General features: G+C 37.0%; 1 protein-coding gene across 1 annotated transcript in view; it reads left to right on the forward strand.

Moving 5' to 3' along the window:
- Nucleotides 1-1,356: 1,356 nt before the first annotated feature.
- trpc4a (transient receptor potential cation channel, subfamily C, member 4a) overlaps nt 1,357-21,214 on the forward strand; it is a 41,682-nt gene continuing 21,824 nt past the window's right edge. Inside the window, exons 1-6 of the mRNA XM_030154554.1 lie at nt 1,357-2,012; nt 7,055-7,285; nt 9,507-9,725; nt 17,259-17,399; nt 19,062-19,238; nt 20,213-20,413. Of these exons, the coding sequence (XP_030010414.1) occupies nt 7,127-7,285; nt 9,507-9,725; nt 17,259-17,399; nt 19,062-19,238; nt 20,213-20,413 (897 nt within the window). The 5' untranslated portion in view covers nt 1,357-2,012; nt 7,055-7,126. The remainder of the gene's footprint in view (nt 2,013-7,054; nt 7,286-9,506; nt 9,726-17,258; nt 17,400-19,061; nt 19,239-20,212; nt 20,414-21,214) is intronic.

A 21,214-nucleotide genomic window follows, 5' to 3' on the forward strand; every position in this document is an offset into this window, starting at 1 on the left:
ACAGTATTTTCTTCAGTTCCTCCACTGCTGTCTGCCCAGAACTGGTCTGAACAAAGTCATCTGGCATCAAGTCCCACCAGCTCATTTGGAAAAGACTCAATCCAACGAATGTGAGCTATAGACTTGCTGCATCAAAGATTAGTGGTTCTTTTTCGAAACAGAAGGAAACAAGAAAAGCACTCAGAGAGCGCCGACCTCCGCCAAGACAGTTTGTTTCCTCACTGTATATCGCACTTTGCAGAAAACAGGGTATAAAAGTATTCAAGCTGTAACCAAATAATTCATTTTGAGAGACTGATTGATTTGAATGTTATTGCAAGAATTTAAGAAAATGTGTCAACCACTGAAAGTATTTGATGTGGTAGTTTCAATTAACGTAATGTAATGTAATGTATGATCTCTTGTTAAAGTTCAAGAAAAAAAGGAGACTGAATTCATGGCACATGCACTAAGCTATGCACTTTGAGCCAATGTTGAGCCAAATTACAGAATGTGATTGACAGTGAATTTAACAAAAGCTCACTGTTATAAGGTCATCTCTTGTTGGAGCTTTTTCTAGCAGTGTTCATGATTTTGTATTTTAAAATGTAATTTGAAATGTTAAAATCTAGCTATTCACTGTGTTATACTGTAAATATTACATTAAATACATTTTACAGTAATATATTGTTTCTTGGAATATAGTAGTTACTGTAAAATGCAGCAACTGTGGCTAACAGTATTTTACTGTAAAAGGCACATTCTATACAGCCCAGTACCGTATTACTTTTTACAGTAAGAAACTGTAGTTGTAGATTACAGTAGAAATACTGTAGAATAACAGTAGCATGCTGGCAACTCTAGCTGCCAGTATTTTACTGTTTTTTAACGGTAAAATTTGTTACAGTGTATGCTGAGTTACTGGACCATGCATGTCAAAATTATTCAAAAGGCATTGAAAAGAAAGTTAAAATATATAAGTCTTTAACAAATGTAAATGTTGAAGAGTTGTTTGTGTTATAAGTGTCCTATTTTTTTTTTTTTTTTTTTGTCATTGACCAATTGATATACAATGACTCCAACATGGGCAGGGTGATCCTTTTGATATAATTCCACCATTTCCAATGCAAATCAATGGGGTTTTAGTAGTGGAATAATCTACATTGGTCATGTCTCATTTCATGAACCAATGCTTGACTATGACAAAAAAAAAACCACAAAAACAAGACAAGTTCCTCTGAATGGGAAACTAGGGATATGGTATTTAGGTGATTAGGAGTTAGTGTGAGATAAAACGCGCCTCTGAGGGTGAATGTCTGGCTGGACTGCTTGTTTAGATATTTTTTCTTCTTGCAGTGCCACTGTGTTCAATGCGTCTCCAAGTGCGCACGACCAATCTGCAGCAGCGCTCCGCAGACCGCCTGCCAGGCATCTGGCAGCTCTGCGTTTATTTCTGGAGGCGCTGCTTTTCGCTCAATCACCCCCAACAGGTGGATAAGTCGAGTGGGCAAGAAAACCAGCAAAAAAAAATAAAAAAAAATACATCCTACGTGCTGAACGAAAATTTGGAGGCTTTGCGGAACCAGGTGTGATCCACCAGCGAAACTTCACTGTCGCTCGTTTTCGTTTCCAGGATTTCTTCTTGCGCCGTGAGCTGAATGCGGTGTGCGCAATTTTGTCGGGTTTTTTTTTCCACCTAAATTAGGACCGGATGGAAGTCGTGATCAAAACTAACCGAACCTGGATGTAGGAGTATTGTCAAGTCTGCAAAAATGAGAGGCGAGAATGCAGACTAGACTAAAAAAACAGAGGAGAAACGGACTGGCATCATAAGGCGCCGACACATTAGGGGTATTCCTGCAGATCCACGCTGCAGCCGACACCATTGGGAGATGCAAAACTCAAGAAGTTGTGGTGAATGATTTTTTTTTTTCTTTAATCACTAAGCATCTGTTTTGTTAGTGCTTGGGAAATTTTCCAGAGGAGGAACATTGATCTCCATGAGCGAAGTTTCAATGCCCAGTGTTCCAAAGGTTGGTTGTTTGCTCAGATATGCTTGAAAATTCACGTTTTTTTTTTTGTTTGTTTTTTTTTTTCCATCAGGGTTTTCCAGACACAGACGCACATTTGATTCACTACACTGCTTTTACTGCTCACACCATTGCTCTTTCACAAACAGAAATAAAAATGACAAAACCTCATCTGAGGACACCCAGGCTCCACGCACCACAAATACCACAGTCTGCCAGTTTACGCAGACCTCTGCTCATTAATAAGGGAACATTTTTACGCTTGTTTTGCTCTAACTCTAAACACACCTAAGGCTTCTCCAAATGTGCGGTAGAATCTGCTGAAAAGCTCATCTTTGGAGTGTGGGGTGTCTAATCAATACAACTTTCAAAGTAAAAGACGTTTTGTTCAACAGATTCTTTGCCACTGCGCTTGTGTGGTGCTGCGCTTTTGGTGTAACTACACAGTTCAGATTTTCTATTTCTAAAGCATGTATTGATTCCAGGAAGCTGTGATTACTAGGACTCTGTGCACAGAACCTGAGTGTGTGTGGATACAATTGAAGGATACAGATATCTACAGACCATTCACACATCATCATCATCATCATCATCATCATCTTGCACTGCTCGGTTAAAGCTGCCATGTTTTGTGCTAATTTCTCCGCAATTGTGCAGTGTTTATGTGACTTATATGCAAGTCATCAGTTTGTGATTCAACCCAGTGTGTCTTCATTGGAAAAGGCCACATGAGCAACATTAATACAGACTGTACCAAAACAATACAGGCTACTCATAGAAGAAGTGGCATCACACAAAACATCCATGGTATCACTTGGCAGTAAAATTTATTACACACATTTCTTACACAAGCAACAATGATGCTTAATTTTTTTCTAGTGTAAAATATTCAGTCCATTACTATTTATGGTAAAGTTAATTTTAGACAACATGCTTCTTAACCCTTAAAGACCCAGTGCTACTTTTGTTGCAGTTCCCAATTGATTTTTTCTTTTCTATGTAACCTTTCTTAAGCGATTTATCATCATTTATTATAAAATTATCCTTTGTATTTTATGTTTTTTCAGTGAAAATCATGTATTTTTCTATATTGAATTCACCAATCATGTAGATTTTAATTAAAAAAAAAAAAAAAAAAACTCAGATCAAAGTTATTATTATTTTATCAGAAACAGAGAAAACTGAAGAAAAAGTGATTTTTACACCAAAGATATCAAAAATTGAATGTAAAAATGAGTGCGTCCCTCCACTGTCATTGATCTAACTCCATGGGTTTTACTGGTGAATCAATGTTGTAGAGGATGATAGTGTTTCCATGGTAACTACGGAGCCCCTGAACGTCCAAATGGGTCATATCTGATGACCATGAAAAGATGATAAACTGTATTTTACACCAGTTATTTACATGTATTGATAGGATTAGTGGTTCAGAAGTTAATAAACGTTTTAGATCAGTAGATGCTTTTGGTCAACAGTGGATGTTTGGGTCTTCATGGGTTAAATAGAACATTTTCTTTAAACTGGATTTATATTGTAATTTTATTATTGCGCGTAACTTAAGTTTTTGCAGGAAAACATACTTTAACCCATAAAGACCCAAACATCCACTGGTGACCACAATCATTCACTGATATAAACTGTTTCATACCTGTTGATCCACTAATCCTATCAACACATGTAAATAATTGGTGTAAAATGCAGTTTGTCATCTTTTCATGGTCATCAGATATGACCCATTTATACGTTCAGAGGCTCCATAGTGAACATGAAAACACCATCATCTTCTACAACATTGATTCACCAGTAAAACCCATGGAGTTGGATCAATGACACTTATTTTATGTTCAGTTAACAATATATTTTGCAGAAAAAAATGATCATTTTCTATAATTTCCTTTGTTTTGGATGCAATAACCCTCAACTTTAATCTGAGCTTTAATGAACGTCAACATGATCAGTACAGGAAATATAGGAAAATACCTGATTTTCACTTAAATATGCAAAATGCTGAGCATAATATTAGAGTAAATGGTGATAAATCACTTAAGAAAGGTTAAAAATAGAGAACAATTCATTTGGCAACTGCCATAAAAGCAGCACTGGGTCTTTAAGGGTTGAAACTGTATTTTTTGGTATTAGTTCCAAAATCTACTTATGTTTTGGCACCAACTTCTACTTTTACTGACTCTCATTCTATTTCATGCCCCTTCTCTGCATATTGCATGATTTTTTCTTTACCCTTGCAAGATTAGTTACCCAGTTGCAGCGAATGAAGGATTCCCAATGTGGCCATTTCAGAGGTTTTTGTGATTCAATGGAAAATTGTTCCACCAAGGGGCAATATCAGACTAATACTTGGAAACCATATGGCCTGCGGGAAAGCTGACACCAAAAAGGCTCTCGAGTAGGAGAAAGTTCTCACTGGAGCAAATCCTTCATTTTATGATAATTTTCAAAGTTATTTTCTCTCGGAGGGAGAATGAAAGGGCACAGGGAACATTTTTATAGCAGTGGAGTGGCACCTTTGACTGCAGAGGCAATGATGGGTGACATAATTTGGATAAAATGTTGCTTAGGAACAGAAGCCAGAGGTAAATTGAATTTTAGTTTCTTTAATCTTCACTGCTGTGACATTATAAGTCTGCATTTCTGACATCTTAACATCCTTCTGCAGCCCATGTGGATATAGGTTACAGGTTGAAAGTCTTAGCTGTAATTTTAAGTCTTTGATGTTATCTGCACTATTCTACATAAAAATAGATCACTTTAACTCATTTAAATGTACAAGTTATGTTAAATAAGATGTTAAACAACTGGAGAGCCACTTCATAGAGCGACAAGCCAACAGACAGGCGTGATTGTATTACCTCCTTGGCAGAAATAATCAGGAGTTGTCCAGAGAGGAAAAGGAAAGCATTAAATCATATAATTTGGCTTGTGTTGTTTTATATTTAGCAGCATCCATCCTTTCCCCCGTCACCTTCACTTCTTGTTTTGTTTGTCACATTTTCACCTCCTGCACCCTCAGTTCTCCTATTATCCCCCCATGGCTTTAAATCCTCTAAAGGGCAATGGAAAAAAAATGTGAAAACTGCTAATCCCCAATGTTTATAATCACTGATTTGCACATGTGTTCTGTGGTGATAGTCGACCTGCTAGCAAGTGACAGATAGCCCAAAACCAATTAAGAATTGATATTTAAATCAATTCATTTTATCTGTGGAATCATCAAATAGGAATATGAACAATATGGACATATATGCTTAGTAATCATATATGTCCATACTGTTCATATTCCTATTTGAAACTTGAAGTAACTTGAAGTAGAGTTCTTATTTTGTACAGACAATGTTAATTTGTGGATTGCATCTAGTGGGACGTCACAATAAAAGTAGGTAATGTGTTAATTTCATAACAGGAGATGTTTATGTTTATGCATTTGGCAGATGCTTTTTTCCAAAGCGACTATGAGATATGTGATGTCACCTAAAATTAGTTTTGGGTAAAACCATCTGTATATATCAGTATTGGTTGATATCGGAATAGGAAATTAAGTGTTTGGACAATATCGACATACCAGATATTGGCAAAAAGTCAGTACCGAACATCCCTATTGATTACATAATTATTCGGTATTTTATGAAAAAGTGTTTAAAGAATAGTTTAGCAAGTTTACACAGTATCCACAAAAAAAGTCAGCTGATATCAATCTATAAGCAAACATCAGCAGGGAAATGAACTGAAGCTTTGAGTAAGTTAAGAAATAACAATCCCCCCACATAATTTAACAGCATCAGTACTAGTTTCACTAAGTTTATCAATAAATTATGGCAATTTTGAAGTCAAGGGTACTGCAAAAAAAAAGGCCTGTACAAAAATAAGAAAATTAAAATCATTATTGTGTTAAAATGTCTTATTTCAGGTGAAGTTAACTGCCTGTGCAGTAAGATAAAATAAGAGCATTATCTGAGGATTATGAATGCTAAAATTCTTATTTTAACCCTTGCATGCATGAATTATAGAAAAAAAGTATCTAGATTTGTTTTAGATTGATGTTAGTACTCAAAATTAGGCTAAAGTTGAAATGCATTTTGAATTTTTTATAATATGGTTTTATGAAGAAGGTATTTAACCTCCTGAGACCCAGGAAAGTACACATTTTGGCTTTTTTAAATTAAATAATTGCTATATTGGAAACATCATGATGCAACTGTTTTATCAAATGCATTTTTTCATACAATGTCCTTTGCAGTGGACAGTTATTTTGTTTGTTTTTTTGTGTGTTTTTTTGTATAAAGCTTTGAAACTCTGGACAGAAAACCCATAGCTGAGTCTGAGGAGGTTAACTTTATGAGATCACATAGCAGTCCACATTCTAAAAATAAGATGATACTTTTTTCATTGTAGTGCTGAGGGTCTATAGAGACTGCCCTCCTGTGGTTTAGAGAATATTGCCTTTATAAACCTTTACAAAGTGAGCTTAAATTATGTGTCCATAAATGTGGAAGGGTTAAGCAGAATATACTTGTTTCAAGTCTTTATAGTAAGATTTTTTTTTATAAATGGTCTTATGGAGATGTAATGATTCAATAGATATATATGTATAGGCAAAACTGCATAAAACAAGTAAAAATTTCTTGAGGTCAGTTAGTGTGTCCGCCATCATCATCCCCCAGCAATGTAACTTTTTTTGTTATAAATATTGCTTAAAATTAGTTGTAATATCTAAGTTGGGTAGCTCAAGATCAAAATTCTTGTAACAAGTCAAACAATCTTAACAAGATTAAGTCTCAATAAGTAAATACATTTAAAAAAAAATATCTTTCAAGATAAATATTCCAAATTCATGTCAATTAGATTTTCCTTTTTGGCAGTGTGGCTGCTTGTGTGCTTGTTTTTGCTCAAAATTCAAGTCATGGAGAGCCACCGTGTGTAGAAGCTTCATCTCTGTCAGCCTCCCTATGAACTCACCTGCGTCCCCTTTATTTCATCGTCTCCTACTAATCTTCTGTCGCCAACAGTCGTTTTGTCTCTGTCTTGTGCAGCGTGAACGCCCCCCAGCCTGGGAGCAGCTGTAGCAGTGTTAGCAGGTTGCTGGTGAGCTGAAGCCCAGGGAGATGTCACAGCTGTACTACCGGCGAACTGACAGCTCCTCGTACCGGGACCGCATCCCACTGAGAATCGTGCGGGCCGAGTCGGAGCTGTCGCCCCTGGAGAAGGCCTACCTCGGAGCTGTGGAGAAGGGGGACTACGCCAGTGTCAAACAGGCTCTGGAGGTGTGTGTGTATAGTGTGCACACACAAATACCTGCATGGTTAGATTGGTTGATTGGAAAATGGAAAAATAAGTCAGAATGATTGATGGATAAATAATGCATATGGAAGGTAAAAGTAATTGAACTGGTGAAAAAAAATTAGAAGATGTATGAGCTAATGTGTGTAACTATGATGATCTTCTACTTATTTTCAACAACATCTGGGGCCCTTATTTACCTTGACAAGTGTCAGAACTTTAAGTAGCTACAAAATATTGAGACTGACTGTGTTGCCTTTCATTACCTATTCATTACCTCAGACTCATTAAAAAAACAACAGCCTATGGTAATGCTGTTTGGATGTTTGGGTCTCAACAGGTCACATTAAATCAGAGAGCATTGTAAAAGCTCTTTGAATCCTTCTCAAATGGTTGGCTGTTGCTTAAATTATCACTTGCACGCTGCAAAAATACACGGACAAATTGTAGCCTCAAGTTTACACATATGAGCAGGTTTTTGGTCCCAGTGCAGCACATGAAGTTTAAATGATAAGATATCCTAGAATGAGTTAAACTGATAGGCTGTTATTATAGTTAATAATATCTTGACATAACATTAAAAAAGTAATTTTAAGCCCAATTAATGCAAAAGAAGAAGTGTTTTTTTTAGCATCAGAATAACACAAATTCTATTACATGCAAAGGATTTGGGCATTTTGGAGAAATACATTGCACATAAAATTATGTGTTTTTGTCCTTTTTGCTTAAAATATGGTGCAAAAGCCTCAGTTCATACTGATGCCTTGATGCCTTTTCACCATTTATTTCTCTCTCTCTTTGAATACTGACATAGAGACTGTTGAAAGACATGGTGAAAACCTGAACAGAAATGCAAAATACAAAATAAGGAATGTATCTTTCAGTCTTTTAAAGTCAACATGCTAGCATAGCACCAGATGGATTCAACAAATGACAGATTAAGTGTCCAAGTAAGCACATAAAGAAATATTAAACACAGTACAAACAATAAACCTCATTTACTGCCTCTTGACCCATGTACAGAATAAATATTTCCTTGGATCTGTTGTGTTTCTGACTGTATCCATTTAACCCATAATGCCTTAGTGGTGCCCAGTATGAGACTGGGTTGTTTATACACATTGTTTAACAGATGTTTTTAACCCATAGAGACCCAAACACCCACTGGCGACACATACAGTCTACAGATATAAACTGTTTAATAGCTGTTGATCCACTAATTTGGATGTTCAAAGGCTCCATAATGAACATGGAAACACCGTCATCTTCTACAACATTGATTCACCAGTAAAACCCATAGAGTCTGATCAATGACAGTGGGTGGACATACTTGTTTTTACATTCAGTTAGCAATTTCTTTGTTGAAAAAGTAACTTTTCCCATAATTTTCCTCTGTTTTGATATAACTAACTTTGAATTTACTTTTCATGTACTCTTCAGTTTTCATGAACATCTACATGATCTGCAAATTAAATATAAGAGAATACATGATTTACACCAAAATATGCAAATACAGAGGATAATATAAAAAAATAATATTGGTGATAAATCAGTTAAGAAAGGTAGAAATACAGAAAAACTCATTTGGGAATAGCCACAAAAGAAGTACTGGGTCTTTATGGGTTAACTCAACCATTACCAATTTTCTTATTTTCATTTTGTTATTTGTGACATTTTTATCCATGTTAAATAACTTTATGGACCCATAAAATAAATTATGAGAAAGACTTGTTCACTAAAAGATTGTTTCTGTGATATTTATATAAGGGTTATGGTAGATAAAAATAATTTATCAACAAGTGAATAATAAAAAAAAAATAAAAATTGCCTTAATGTTATTATCTTAAGCTGGTGGAGTTTCACCCTGAGGATAAAGAATGTTGATCTGTATCTGTATTTGAAACACTAGATAATCTATTTGCACTAAAAACAAGACTAGATTTTCACTCAAATATAACGTTATTCCACTTGGTCAAATGTGCAGTTTTGCAGTGTATATAGCTACTAAATTTCCTGCTATATCAAATGAAAGTAACACTGGCAATGTGCCATGACTTTGTTGGATTTAAATGCTGTTGATATATTAAGTTACTTTTATGAATCAATATGCGTTATTTTTTTGTGTAATCAGTGATATTGTTTGAATGCGATACCCAGGAGAAGCCTCTAAAATCAACACTGACTTTAGCATTCTTGCTTTGTTAGGAAGCAGAGATCTACTTCAAGATCAACATCAACTGCATCGACCCTCTGGGCCGCACAGCACTGCTAATCGCCATAGAGAATGAGAACCTGGAAATAATTGAGCTCTTGCTGAGCTTTAATGTCTACGTTGGTGATGCCCTGCTCCATGCAATACGCAAGGAGGTGGTGGGAGCTGTGGAGCTGCTGCTAAATCATAAAAAGCCAAGCGGTGGCATGCAGGTAAGGAGAGGGGGATTGGAGAGGAGAATGGATAAAAATAAGGTTTATTCAGGCAGCGGTGTCAGTGCATTCTGCAAAGCACTGGGGAAGACACATACAGGGAACTACAAAATAATATGTTAACCCTTTATAGGGCACTCATAGAAATACTCTGGAATTCAAGCCTTAGTGTGTTATTGGAGGACATAACAAGGCTTTATTACTTTTGTGAATTTTTTTATTGTTATGTAGAAAATCAAAGTTAATGAAATTACCATATTTGGTTCTTTACCCATAAGTGGCAAAAAAAAAATCTAACAAGTATACATAAAAAATCCAAGAAAAACACATGTAAGGTGAAAAGAACATCACTTTTAGAACATTAGACCAACATAAGTGCTGATCCAGACCCCTGTCCACATCCACATGATCCCTTTGAACGTCATTCCTTACATTAGTACCATTACTTCATGGTACCTAACAAAGCAGGTAAACTCACTGTTCATGCAGAGGTGGACCTTACAGACCCTGTAGACCACATTGGACCTGAGATTACTGACTCACTGTCCTCACTGTAACTGTTGCATAGGGATGGGAATCGGGGACCAGTTCTTTTTGAGAACTGGTTCCCAGTGGTTCAGTTCCTTGGAATCGTTTGCCTGCCTGCTTAATGATTCTGCTTATCGATTCCCCCTTTGTTTCGCATGTGTGATGACATCGCATGTATGCTGCATTGTTTTGGTTTAGAACGTAGCCAACATGGTGTCTAGGCAGAAACTCTCCAAAGTATGGCTATACAGATGACACCACTTGTAACACTTGCAGAGCTTCCATTTCTTCAAAGGGGGGAAATCCCTTCAATATGCTCAAACATTTGTCCACACAGCATGTGATTGATTTGCAGGAATGTCACATGTTTGATACGCTACTTAGCGACGCTTGTGAATCTAGTGGCAGAACAAACACCACGGCATCATATGGGCCCGGATCGGGGGTGAGGGAGGGGGGCAACAAATGTCCTGCCCCCTCAAATAAAAGTTTTGGAAGGTAGGGGAAAGAAAAATGAGGTGCACAACAGCGGGAGACATTGGGGAACTAGAAGCACTCGGAGAGCGCAGACCTCCGCCAAGGAAGATCAATGGGCCCCCGTGGCCCCCCACCCTTGATTACCACCAAAATGTTATCATTCTTTCCTTGTGCCAGTATCAACATTTCCTGAAATTTCCATCCAAATCTGTCCATAATTTTTTGAGTTATCTTGCACACGGACAGACAAACAGACAGTCAGACAAACCAACACCGGCAAAAACGTAACCTCCTTGGCGGAGGTAATTAGTAAAGTATTGTAAGATTTAGTTTCACTTTCATTTTGTACAGTCGTATGGTGTGGCACCCCTCCCCGAAATGGGCCCGGCATCCTTTGCTATTATTATTTGTACATACTGTATATGTTATATTTTCTGTGCATAGATGGAAATATAAAAGACAGTTAATGCAAACAAACCTGTTTGTACTCTTTTATTCCCTCACCCAATGAGAATCAGTTAGAGAATCAAAAAGGAATCAGATTGATAAGCAAAATCGATAATGGAATTGGAATCGTTAAATTCTCATCAATTCCCATCCCTACTGTTACTGTTGCTGTTTTGTAATGTATCTGGAAATTATCAAAAATAGTCACTTGCCTAATAAAGGGTTAATAAGAGCATATAATTAATATGGAGTTTCAGTGCCAACAATGATGCATGAACCCAATGATAAGATCACACTAACATATGCTGCAACCCTCGGCAGATTGACAGGAGTTGTGGGTCTAACTGAATGACAGAGTGCTGTGTCAGACTGTAAAATACTGGGAGTCACTGTGGAGCTTGTGAGCTTCATGTTGCCTGAAGCTTTTTGTATCATCCAAAATAATGACCCAGTATTACTGGCAACAACAAAAGCTGAGACTTCAAAAAGCTGCCTGCATAAGCTTTTCTACTTTCTTTTGGAAAAGTCTTGCGGGAAAAATTTAATGACCGTATTAACAGTGAGAAAATGCAATGTATATTTTCTCCGAAGTTCCAGAGTATGTTCAGGATTTTTGCTTTTTTTTTTTTTTTTTTCAATTGCGAGGATGCTGATTCATTCAAGAACACCACACTGCCACTCATGAATAAACCCTTTCCTCTAGTGAGAGCTGCCTGTTTAGAAGTTTAATTACTGTAATCAAAAACAAATACAGTCTAATCAGTTTCAGTTTGGTGTCCTTTTGCACTGATTGTTCTCCACTCGAGGAGCATTTGTTCACCAGTTACTTGTGCCTGCTGCATATTACATACAAGACGGGACACAAACAGCCACATGGATGTTTCATTCTGTCAAAACCATCAGCGTTAATGCACTGTAAAACACACAGGACCAGATGTTTTGTCTGTATAGATCAGCTGAATGGTAGATACTGTTGTTCATGTTCATGGCTCTGAAAAACTCATAGTGGAAAACCAAGCAGAGAGCAAAATATAGTTGGGAATACAAAATGGAACAAGAGGAATGTGGAAGTTAAGAATACAACAGAGAGACTGATAAATCTTGTTTACGTGAGGAGAACTAAGATACAGAGGCCTGAAATTTGTCAGTCCAGTCCCCTCAGCTGAGACATTCATCAGCTGCTACGTTTCCTCTTTACGTTACTGTGCCTGTATGATAATGCCTCTGCCCATCACATGAATATACAGTGACAATAGATCACTCTGACTCTTGCAAATATCAAGAGAAGTTCATTTATTATATTAAAAGGCCATCTGAGAAAATTGCATCCTTGTCATTGATATTTATTAACAAGGAGGAGATGGATTTTTTGATTTTTTTATGCTCTTGTATGTATTTTTCTCTGTATTCCGCAGGCTGCCTGAATGATGTATTTATAATAATCTTGCAACTGTTGGGTTGCATTTGTTTTCCACTGTGGAGCACAGCGCTTTAAACGGCTCAATGTATTATCCACTGAGTACAGATAGGCATCTATTGGAGGCACAGACACTTTGGCTGGCAGTGTTGCTCAATTAAAAGTGCTTTTTGGGTTACTGTGCAACCTACATACATAAAGATGGTTATGTAAGGGATTCCCTCTCCTTCAGACCTAAATATAACACGGATCATGAGGTAAACATAATTTATGCTCACACACAATGCTTGCAAATCTCAGCTTATTTTCTGCAATGTCATTCAAAGACAAAACAAACTGCTTAGTGTCTTGTTTTATTTATATGGGTGGAAAACCAACAGGGAAGCTTGAAACGGCAAAGTAAAAGCCCATTTAGAAGTCTGACACTCAGCAGATGTTGATGTTGCATTTATAATTAATATGCTGATGGGAGACAAATTGAAGGAAAAGATGTATTTACACACTATTATTATTACCTGTGGAACTCGCATTTTTAATAATTGTAGATGTCTGTGTTCTTCCTCCAAAGTGAGTCTGTGATGTCCATGTAAAAGATACTCTATTCTTTATCAGCAGTCATAGAGACGCTGTGATAATATAAGCCCTCTGCAAACGAACATCTCTGTAATTTTGGGTGATTTGTAATGTCTTTTGCCACCTCTGTGCATTTATTTTACCTATTTTCTGGACAAGAATTGCAGAAGCTGTGCCAGCACTTGTAAATGAAAGCATTTTTTGGTGTAAATTCAGGAGACTTATGTCGCCAACAGCATGGAGGCACATTCACAGAGACTTAAATCCTTCAGAAGATGAGATGGATGACCCACAAGGCAGTACGAAGAAAGGAATATTCAACAGGTTTCTTTGAGTGACAGCCTTTTAATAAGGAGTCCAGACATCATATAAAACACAGACTTTTCCTATCCAAATGTGCTACAAAGAACATAGACATGGAGGGTTGAATTTTTAAGTCTCTTGAGGGCCCTGGTTATAGGAGTCCTGTCAGACCTAATTTTGTTAATTATACAAGTCTGTGAACTCGACTGGAGGGATGAACGCCATTCTTTTGTGTCGATATTGGTATAGAGGAGCTTAAATCTGTCTAAATGTAACGTGATAAAGTTCATATCTCATGACTGTGAAGACGTGCTATAATTTTTTTTCTTATCAGCCCCTACAGTGAGCACTCATGCCCCGTCATCTCAAAAGGAGACAGACTCATCACATTTTTTTTCCTTTAATTTGTCACTTGTCCTTACATTACTCAGAGTGAGAGGGCTGTAAGGTTTTTTTTCTTTTCCTTGCTATTATCATAACTCTGCATCTAACTGCCTGTGCTCCTCCTGCTCGATGCCTCAGCGAAAGCTAGGGCTGTTTGATGTACATCATTTGATGTCCCTCCTCCTCCCACATAAAGCTTATTAGATCACCCTCCTCTGAAAAAAAATATCAACTCTCAGATGTGGCTCTGTGCCATTCTTTGGTGCTCTTAGGCTAAACTACACAAGGAATTAATGTCCGAAAGATAAAACGACTGTAGGGTGCAATAAGAATGATGAAAATCTTTGAGAAAATGAACCAATCCTATTCTTCATATTTTGTTTTTCAGAGAATAATGGTGACACACTTTCACTGATGCTATTTCTGTAATTCTTCATAACAGACTCCTTCAAACATTTATAACATCCTCATGCAATATACAGATCTGATCACAATAATAGAGTGCATTTTCTGCATCTGTGTGTTGAAACAGAAATGCAAATATACTGAAGCAGGTGTGAGATTTAATTGAATTTAATTCAATTTTATGTAAAGTGTCAGTCATAATACAGGATTTTCTCAGGGTTCATCACAAATTGAGACCAAGGCCTTAAAGGTGGAGTAGGAGATGTTTTCCTGGAGCATTTTTTACTATATTGCTTAAAATCCCCTTCACACCCCAATTGTAACCAATTAATTAAATGCTCTAACACAAAAATAAAAAAAATTTAGCCACTTGTGGAACGGACAGGACTGAAAAAACACCATCCCATCATTTTAACCGACCCATCGAAATGATTGAATGGTGATATGTCTATCAAACTCAACTGCCATTTGTCCCTCCCCCCTCTGCGCGAACCCCTCTTCGTGTGCGAACTGCAGAGGCTTGGAGCACTTGTAGAGCAAAATAAGCCAGAGCCAGAGCTTAGCTAGCTATATTAGCTAGCATACTACATAAATAAAATAACCTTATTACCTCCACCGGAAGGTATCGTGATCACTTTGCTTTGTGTGTTTGTTTGTTTGTTTGTTTGTTTGTTTGTTTGTTAGCAAGATAACTCAAAAAGGTATGGACGGATTTTCATGAAATTTTCAGGAAATGTTGATACTGGCACAAGGAACAAATGATTAAATTTTGGTGGTGATCGGGGGGGGGCAGATCTGTCTTGGCAGAGGTCTGCGCTCTCCCAGTGCTTCTCTAGTTTTAATTTTTAGACACTTGTACATTAGGAGCATTATGACAGAAAAGTTGCCAACAATGGGTCGAAAACGAAAAACTGTATTTGAGAATGCTACTGCCAAGAAAAAGGCTGCTATGTTAATAATGCTGTAGCAATTTTTTACCAGGCTAATGCTGCGTTTTGTAGGGACGCGGATATTTCCTGAAACGACTCCGTGTTTACAGAGCACTTTTTTTGAAAACGACAAAGAAAAAGATCAGATAGGAAAAGCTGCGGTGTCATGTAGACATGGCCTACCTGAGAACAAGGAATTGTGGTAGCTAGATATAAACAAACCAGCACCCTTTAGTGGGCTGCTAACCTGACATCAGTCTTACAGCAATCAGCTGTTCTTACTAGCCCAAGATTACTTAGAGCATGTATCAAAATAACAAGTGAAAAGTCCAACTTCTAATCTAATATGCTGCTAAATAATACTTGAAACAATAATCATATTCGTTGTTTAGGTTCATTATGATGTTGTCAGGTGTTTTCTTAACTGTGAAATAGCCATGAGAAAAAGTCAGCGAAGGTTAACCAATTGATTCTGTGTAGCACTCGAGAACCCTCTCGTGAAGTATTGTGCGTTCTGGCACTCTGGAGGTGTGGCTTTGGGAGGAAGTCTGAAGAAAGGGGTTTGGACTTTTGAATTGTGTATTTTCAAAATGTAGCTTGCTTGAACCATTTTTCCAGGATCTCCTACTGTATCTTTAAAAGAGACTAAATGGAGGAGAAACCCAACAAATCTTCAAGGAACAAGCCCAAGGCAACAGTGAGGTAGAAAATGTCTTTTATAGAAGGAAAAACCTCCGACAGAAGTGGACTCAGAGTAGGCAGCCATCTGCCATCTGCCTGGGTCAGCTGGGGTTAGTGAACAGAGGACAGAGAAAAGAACAGCGTAGAGAGAGAACTAAGCCTAACAAACAACACAGCCTTTACATCAGTAGTTAGAATTTAGCTTTTACATTTTAGTTTTAAGAACAACAAAACTCAGTTGAAAGTGCTAGAAAAAGACAAATACATAAAAAGTGATTTTTATTTTTGATGTATTAAAATATTTATTTTTATAAAGAGTGCTGATAATAGCATTTAAATGTGGCATAAAAGCATAATCTTGAGTTGATGCACATAAAACATGCAAGCCCGAGCATAAAGTTAGGTATTTTTCCACTCACTTCATGGTCTGTCATCTCTTTTCTTCATGGTCTGTCATCATGTTTTATCTTGTCTTGTGTAATGAGCTGTCACTAGAGACTACCCCTGCTGCTTACAGATTGTCTTTTATCAGATAACAACACACAGTTAATTCTGAGAGATCAATGTCAGTATATTGTCCATTTCATCAATGCTTTGCTGTTCCCCTGTGGCCTTTTGGCATGTTAATGTGCACATTAAAAGTAATAGAACCCACTTATTTATTTTCCTCTGTCGTTTGTCTACATCAGGGTGTTAAACAGCTCCTTCCTTACCTATTGTGTGTTTATCCTCTTATTCTCTCTCGGGCTTTTCTCCCTTCTCTCATGCTCCCTCACTGCAGAATCAGATAGTAGACCTTCAATTAAAAGAAGTGAAAAGGGCCAGCTTATTCCTGCATTTCCTGCAGTGCTGTATTCCAGCTGACTGACATGGGAATAGCAAAAGGGCTTAGCTAAAGAGGATGATAAGAGGGATAGGTGGAATGAGTTTCATTCGGCGCATAATGATTCCGTCTGGTTCCTGTGACATGTTGATGCTTTTCACTACACACTGACTCGTTATGAAAGGCATTATGTCTGCAGAATTCACTAAGGAAGCATAATACTGTTTGGTGTTTTTCAGTGCAGCCACCAAAAGCCCCGACGTCTGTTTGCCCGATTCTGTTCGTTCTATTAACTTCATTGTTAAGACCTTTGCTCTGAACTCTGAGGTGAACCGAAGGTCTCTCAGGCTCTGTACTTCAAGCCAATTACTTCCTCTGTACTCTGAACCTGTCTGTTAAACCTGACAGTAGGAAAAAAAAAGACTTTAGAAATTGGCTTTATATTACATAAACCACTCAGGCTTGATAATGACACTAAGGCCATTTAATTGCAGGAAATGTACTGTTCCCAGGGCTTCAGTCATTGGATGTTATCACAGTATTTATTCTCCTCTTTCCCCTCCAAGGTTCCTCCTATCTTATTGGATAAGCAGTTCTCTGACTTCACCCCTGACATCACTCCCATCATCCTCGCTGCACACACCAACAACTATGAAATTATTAAGCTGCTGGTGCAGAAAGGCGTGTCTATGCCACAGCCGCATGAGGTGGGTAAATCCTACTTTCCCTAACATGTGGTGTCAGTAGTATGTCGATTTTTTTCACTGGTACTGAGTGGAGTAAAAATGTCAAGGAACAGAACGAACAAAAACCATGTGTATTCATCTTGTAAAAATGAATCTAAAATTCTTGACCCCAAACAAAAATGTTCTTGTTATGTTTTCATCTTGTACTTTGAGACAGATAGTGATTTTATTAGACATATTATACAGAACAAACAAACCACCCTAACAGTTCTATTGTCGGGGTTGCTAACAAAGTCACCCGTGCTGCCATGTGTTTAACATATCTACTCAAAGTTTTTGCACTTACTTATTTTATATTACTCTCCATACTCTACATTCATTCCTTTCTATATAAACGTGTTATATTGTTTTTATACTGAAAACCAAATCTCATTGCACTGTACTACTTGAGCTTTACAAGGACAATAAACCCTGATTCTGTTCTATTTTATTATACAGAATACACTGTGGCCCATAAAGTTCGAATAATTTTGTTTTCAGACACATTCCTCTTTTTATTTCTATTTACACACATCAGTAATCACCTTTGACAAGGCACATTGATTACTGAGTCCTAGTTACACATTATGTGTCAAGAATAAATCATATTGTCAAAGGCATTTCATGAACAGAGGCAAAAAAAAAAGTATTCCAACTTTATGGACAACAGTGTATTATGGTGTTACCATATTCAGTAGAAGAACATTATTAAAACTGATTAACTCTCAAAGGTTAACTGATCTAAAATGTTTCATAACGTCTGCATCACTCATCATATCAATACAGTGAAATAATCCAAATAAAATCCAGCTTTTCAGCTTTTCAGCAGCATCAGATTTGCAGATTTGATTTCAGCATCACCCTTTTGGACATTCAGAGGCTCCGTTGTGAACATGGAAACACTGTCATCTTCTGCAACATTGATTCACCAATAAATCCCATATATTTTAATATATGACAGTGGTTCTTGACAATTATTGTTATGTTCAGTTGATGATAAACTTGGTTGAAAACATCGCTTCGCTCCAGTTTTTGCTTTGAATTCACTCCAAGTTTTTATGAACATCTACAGTACATGGTCAGTCAATTAAATATAGGAAAGCACTTGCTTTTCACTGAGCAGAAGATAAAGTAATGAATAGTGATCAATCACTCAGGAAAGGTTAGATAAGAAATTCATTTGGAAGACTCCACAAAAAATTGCGCTCCTTTAAGGGTTAAGAAACACACTAAATGTTCATTTTGCTTCTTTTAACACTTTTCAGTTAAAAAGTCATTCACAAATTGATGAAGTAACTCAACAACAAAACAGCAATAAAAAAATCACAACAAAACAGGTATATTATACTCCACACTGAGATAAAAGTGTTAAGAGGGGATTAAAAGCAGTATTAGATATGCACAAATATACGCAGCAGTGTTGATGTTTTTTTAATTTAGCATGTCAAAAATGTAAGAATTTGTGAACTGTTTATTATTATCTAGTCCCAAACCCACTGATTGTATCTGTAACACCTAAAATAACATACCGCAGGTCCGCACTCTTCACATAATCAATTCAGCGCATCGCTAGACTGGAACCTAATCTATTACAAACACAGAAAAGCCTCATTAAAATGTGTCTGATTTTGTTTGATGTTGCAGGTGCGCTGTAACTGTGTTGAGTGTGTGTCTAGTTCAGACGTGGACAGCCTGCGGCATTCGCGCTCACGCCTCAATATCTACAAAGCGCTCTCAAGTCCCTCACTAATTGCGCTTTCCAGTGAGGATCCTTTCCTCACTGCCTTCCGGCTCAGCTGGGAGTTGCAGGAGCTCAGCAAGGTACGGATGACACAGTCAGGAACATTTGGTCACATTTCACTTTAAAGTTGGTGAAGATACCCCCTGCATGATCTTCCATGACTCATTATTTGACATTTAGCATCCTGACAACACAGACATTCATTTAATTTTTTTTTAGTAAATTAAAAACAGTTTTGGAGGAAGTACTGAAGGTTAGCACTCAAGTAAAAGTACAAATATCCTGCAAAATATATACTCAAGTAAAAGTAGAACTACATCATGAATCTTACTTAAGTAAAAGTATTAAGTATTTACTTTTAAATTTACTTCAAAGTATGTTCTGATATCATTGGAGCTAATAGAGCCACCTGATTGGTTGGCAACAGCAAACAACACCACAACTTAATCAGTAGGCTAATGCAAGAAGCAAGATTATGAGATATTTGTGTTCATAAAGTATAACGAGTTATAGCGCAAATTGTAGAAATGTATTGGAGTAGAAAGTACCAATAATTGCTGCAAATGTAATCGAGTAAAATAAAAAAGTATGCATTATTACTTTTACTTAAGTAAAGTACAGATACATAAAATTGCACTTAAGTACAGTAACAAAGTACAAATACTTTGTTACATTCCACCACTGATGAAATAGCATAAAAAAATCACAAAAATGCTTATAAAAGAGTTACCATCTGCTGCCTGTCATGTGTTCAGTTAAGTTTTCTCTTTTGATCTTGTTGCAGTTCAGGAGTTAAACTTTACGAACGCATTTATCATCAAAAACAAACCCTCACATCCTGAATACTGAACTGAGAGAGAACCATTTATTCAATGTCTGTAACAAATTTCAAGCTGATTCTTCACATTGCATATACCCAGAGGCAACTTTGATTTTGAAGCACCATCTTCTACTTGGATACTTGCTTCCTGTAATGTTTGCTTCATTTCAACTGAAGTTTCTTCCCCAACATATCATATTTATCTTTACATGCTGCTCTGTCTGCCTCATCTAGGTGGAAAATGAGTTCAAGTCAGAGTACGAGGAGCTTTCACACCAGTGTAAACAGTTTGCCAAGGACCTCCTGGACCAGACGAGGAGCTCTAGAGAGCTGGAGATGATTCTCAATTACAGGGATGACATCAACCTGTTGGATGAGGAGGGAAACAATGACCTGGCAAGACTAAAACTTGCAATTAAGTACCACCAGAAAGAGGTAAGCAGAATACATAGTGAGTTATTTAAAGTCATTCTGAAAAAAGGCCTCATTTTTACCCGAAGCATGAAATATTCTCCTAAATTAACCCTCAAAGACCTAAACAGTCATTGCCAACTACAAGAATCTACTGATCTAAAAAGTCTAGTAACTTCAGTATCATTAATTCTATCAATACATGGAACCAGTTGCCTTTAGAAGTTACACAGGCTCAGTCTCTGCCTGTATTTAAATCACGCCTAAAAATGCACTTTTTTTCATTTGCTTTTAATCAGTGAGTGAGGTTTTTTTTTTCTAGATTTCCTGTGTTTTTACCAGATTTGAATTTGTCTTAGTTTTTATGATGGGTACATTTTGTTGTACTTAGCCCTCTTTGCAGCTTGTGTTCTCACTGTTTTACTTATTTTTTTTACCCTTGTTTTATGATTTGACGGCACTTTGGCCAACTGAAGTGTTTTCTAAATAGAGTTGGTATGGTATGGTAAGACATGTAAATAATTCAGGTAAAGTGCAGTTTTTTTTTAGCTTTTCATCATCATTAGATATGACCCATTTGGATGTTCAGAGGCTCCATAGTGAACGTAGAAACACTGTCATGTTCTCCGATATTGATTCACCTATTAAACCCATGTTTGACACGTGACAGTGGTTGCAGACACTTGGGTTTATGTTCAGTTAATGACATGCTTTGCTGAAAGGCGAAAGGTCTTTTTACAGTTTTTTTTATTTTGATATAATAACCTTTGAATTTCCTCTGAGCTTTTAAGAACATTTACATAATCAGTGAATTAAATCCATTAT

This window comes from Sphaeramia orbicularis, chromosome 14 (genome assembly GCF_902148855.1).
Source record: "Sphaeramia orbicularis chromosome 14, fSphaOr1.1, whole genome shotgun sequence".
Lineage (NCBI taxonomy): Eukaryota > Metazoa > Chordata > Actinopteri > Kurtiformes > Apogonidae > Sphaeramia > Sphaeramia orbicularis.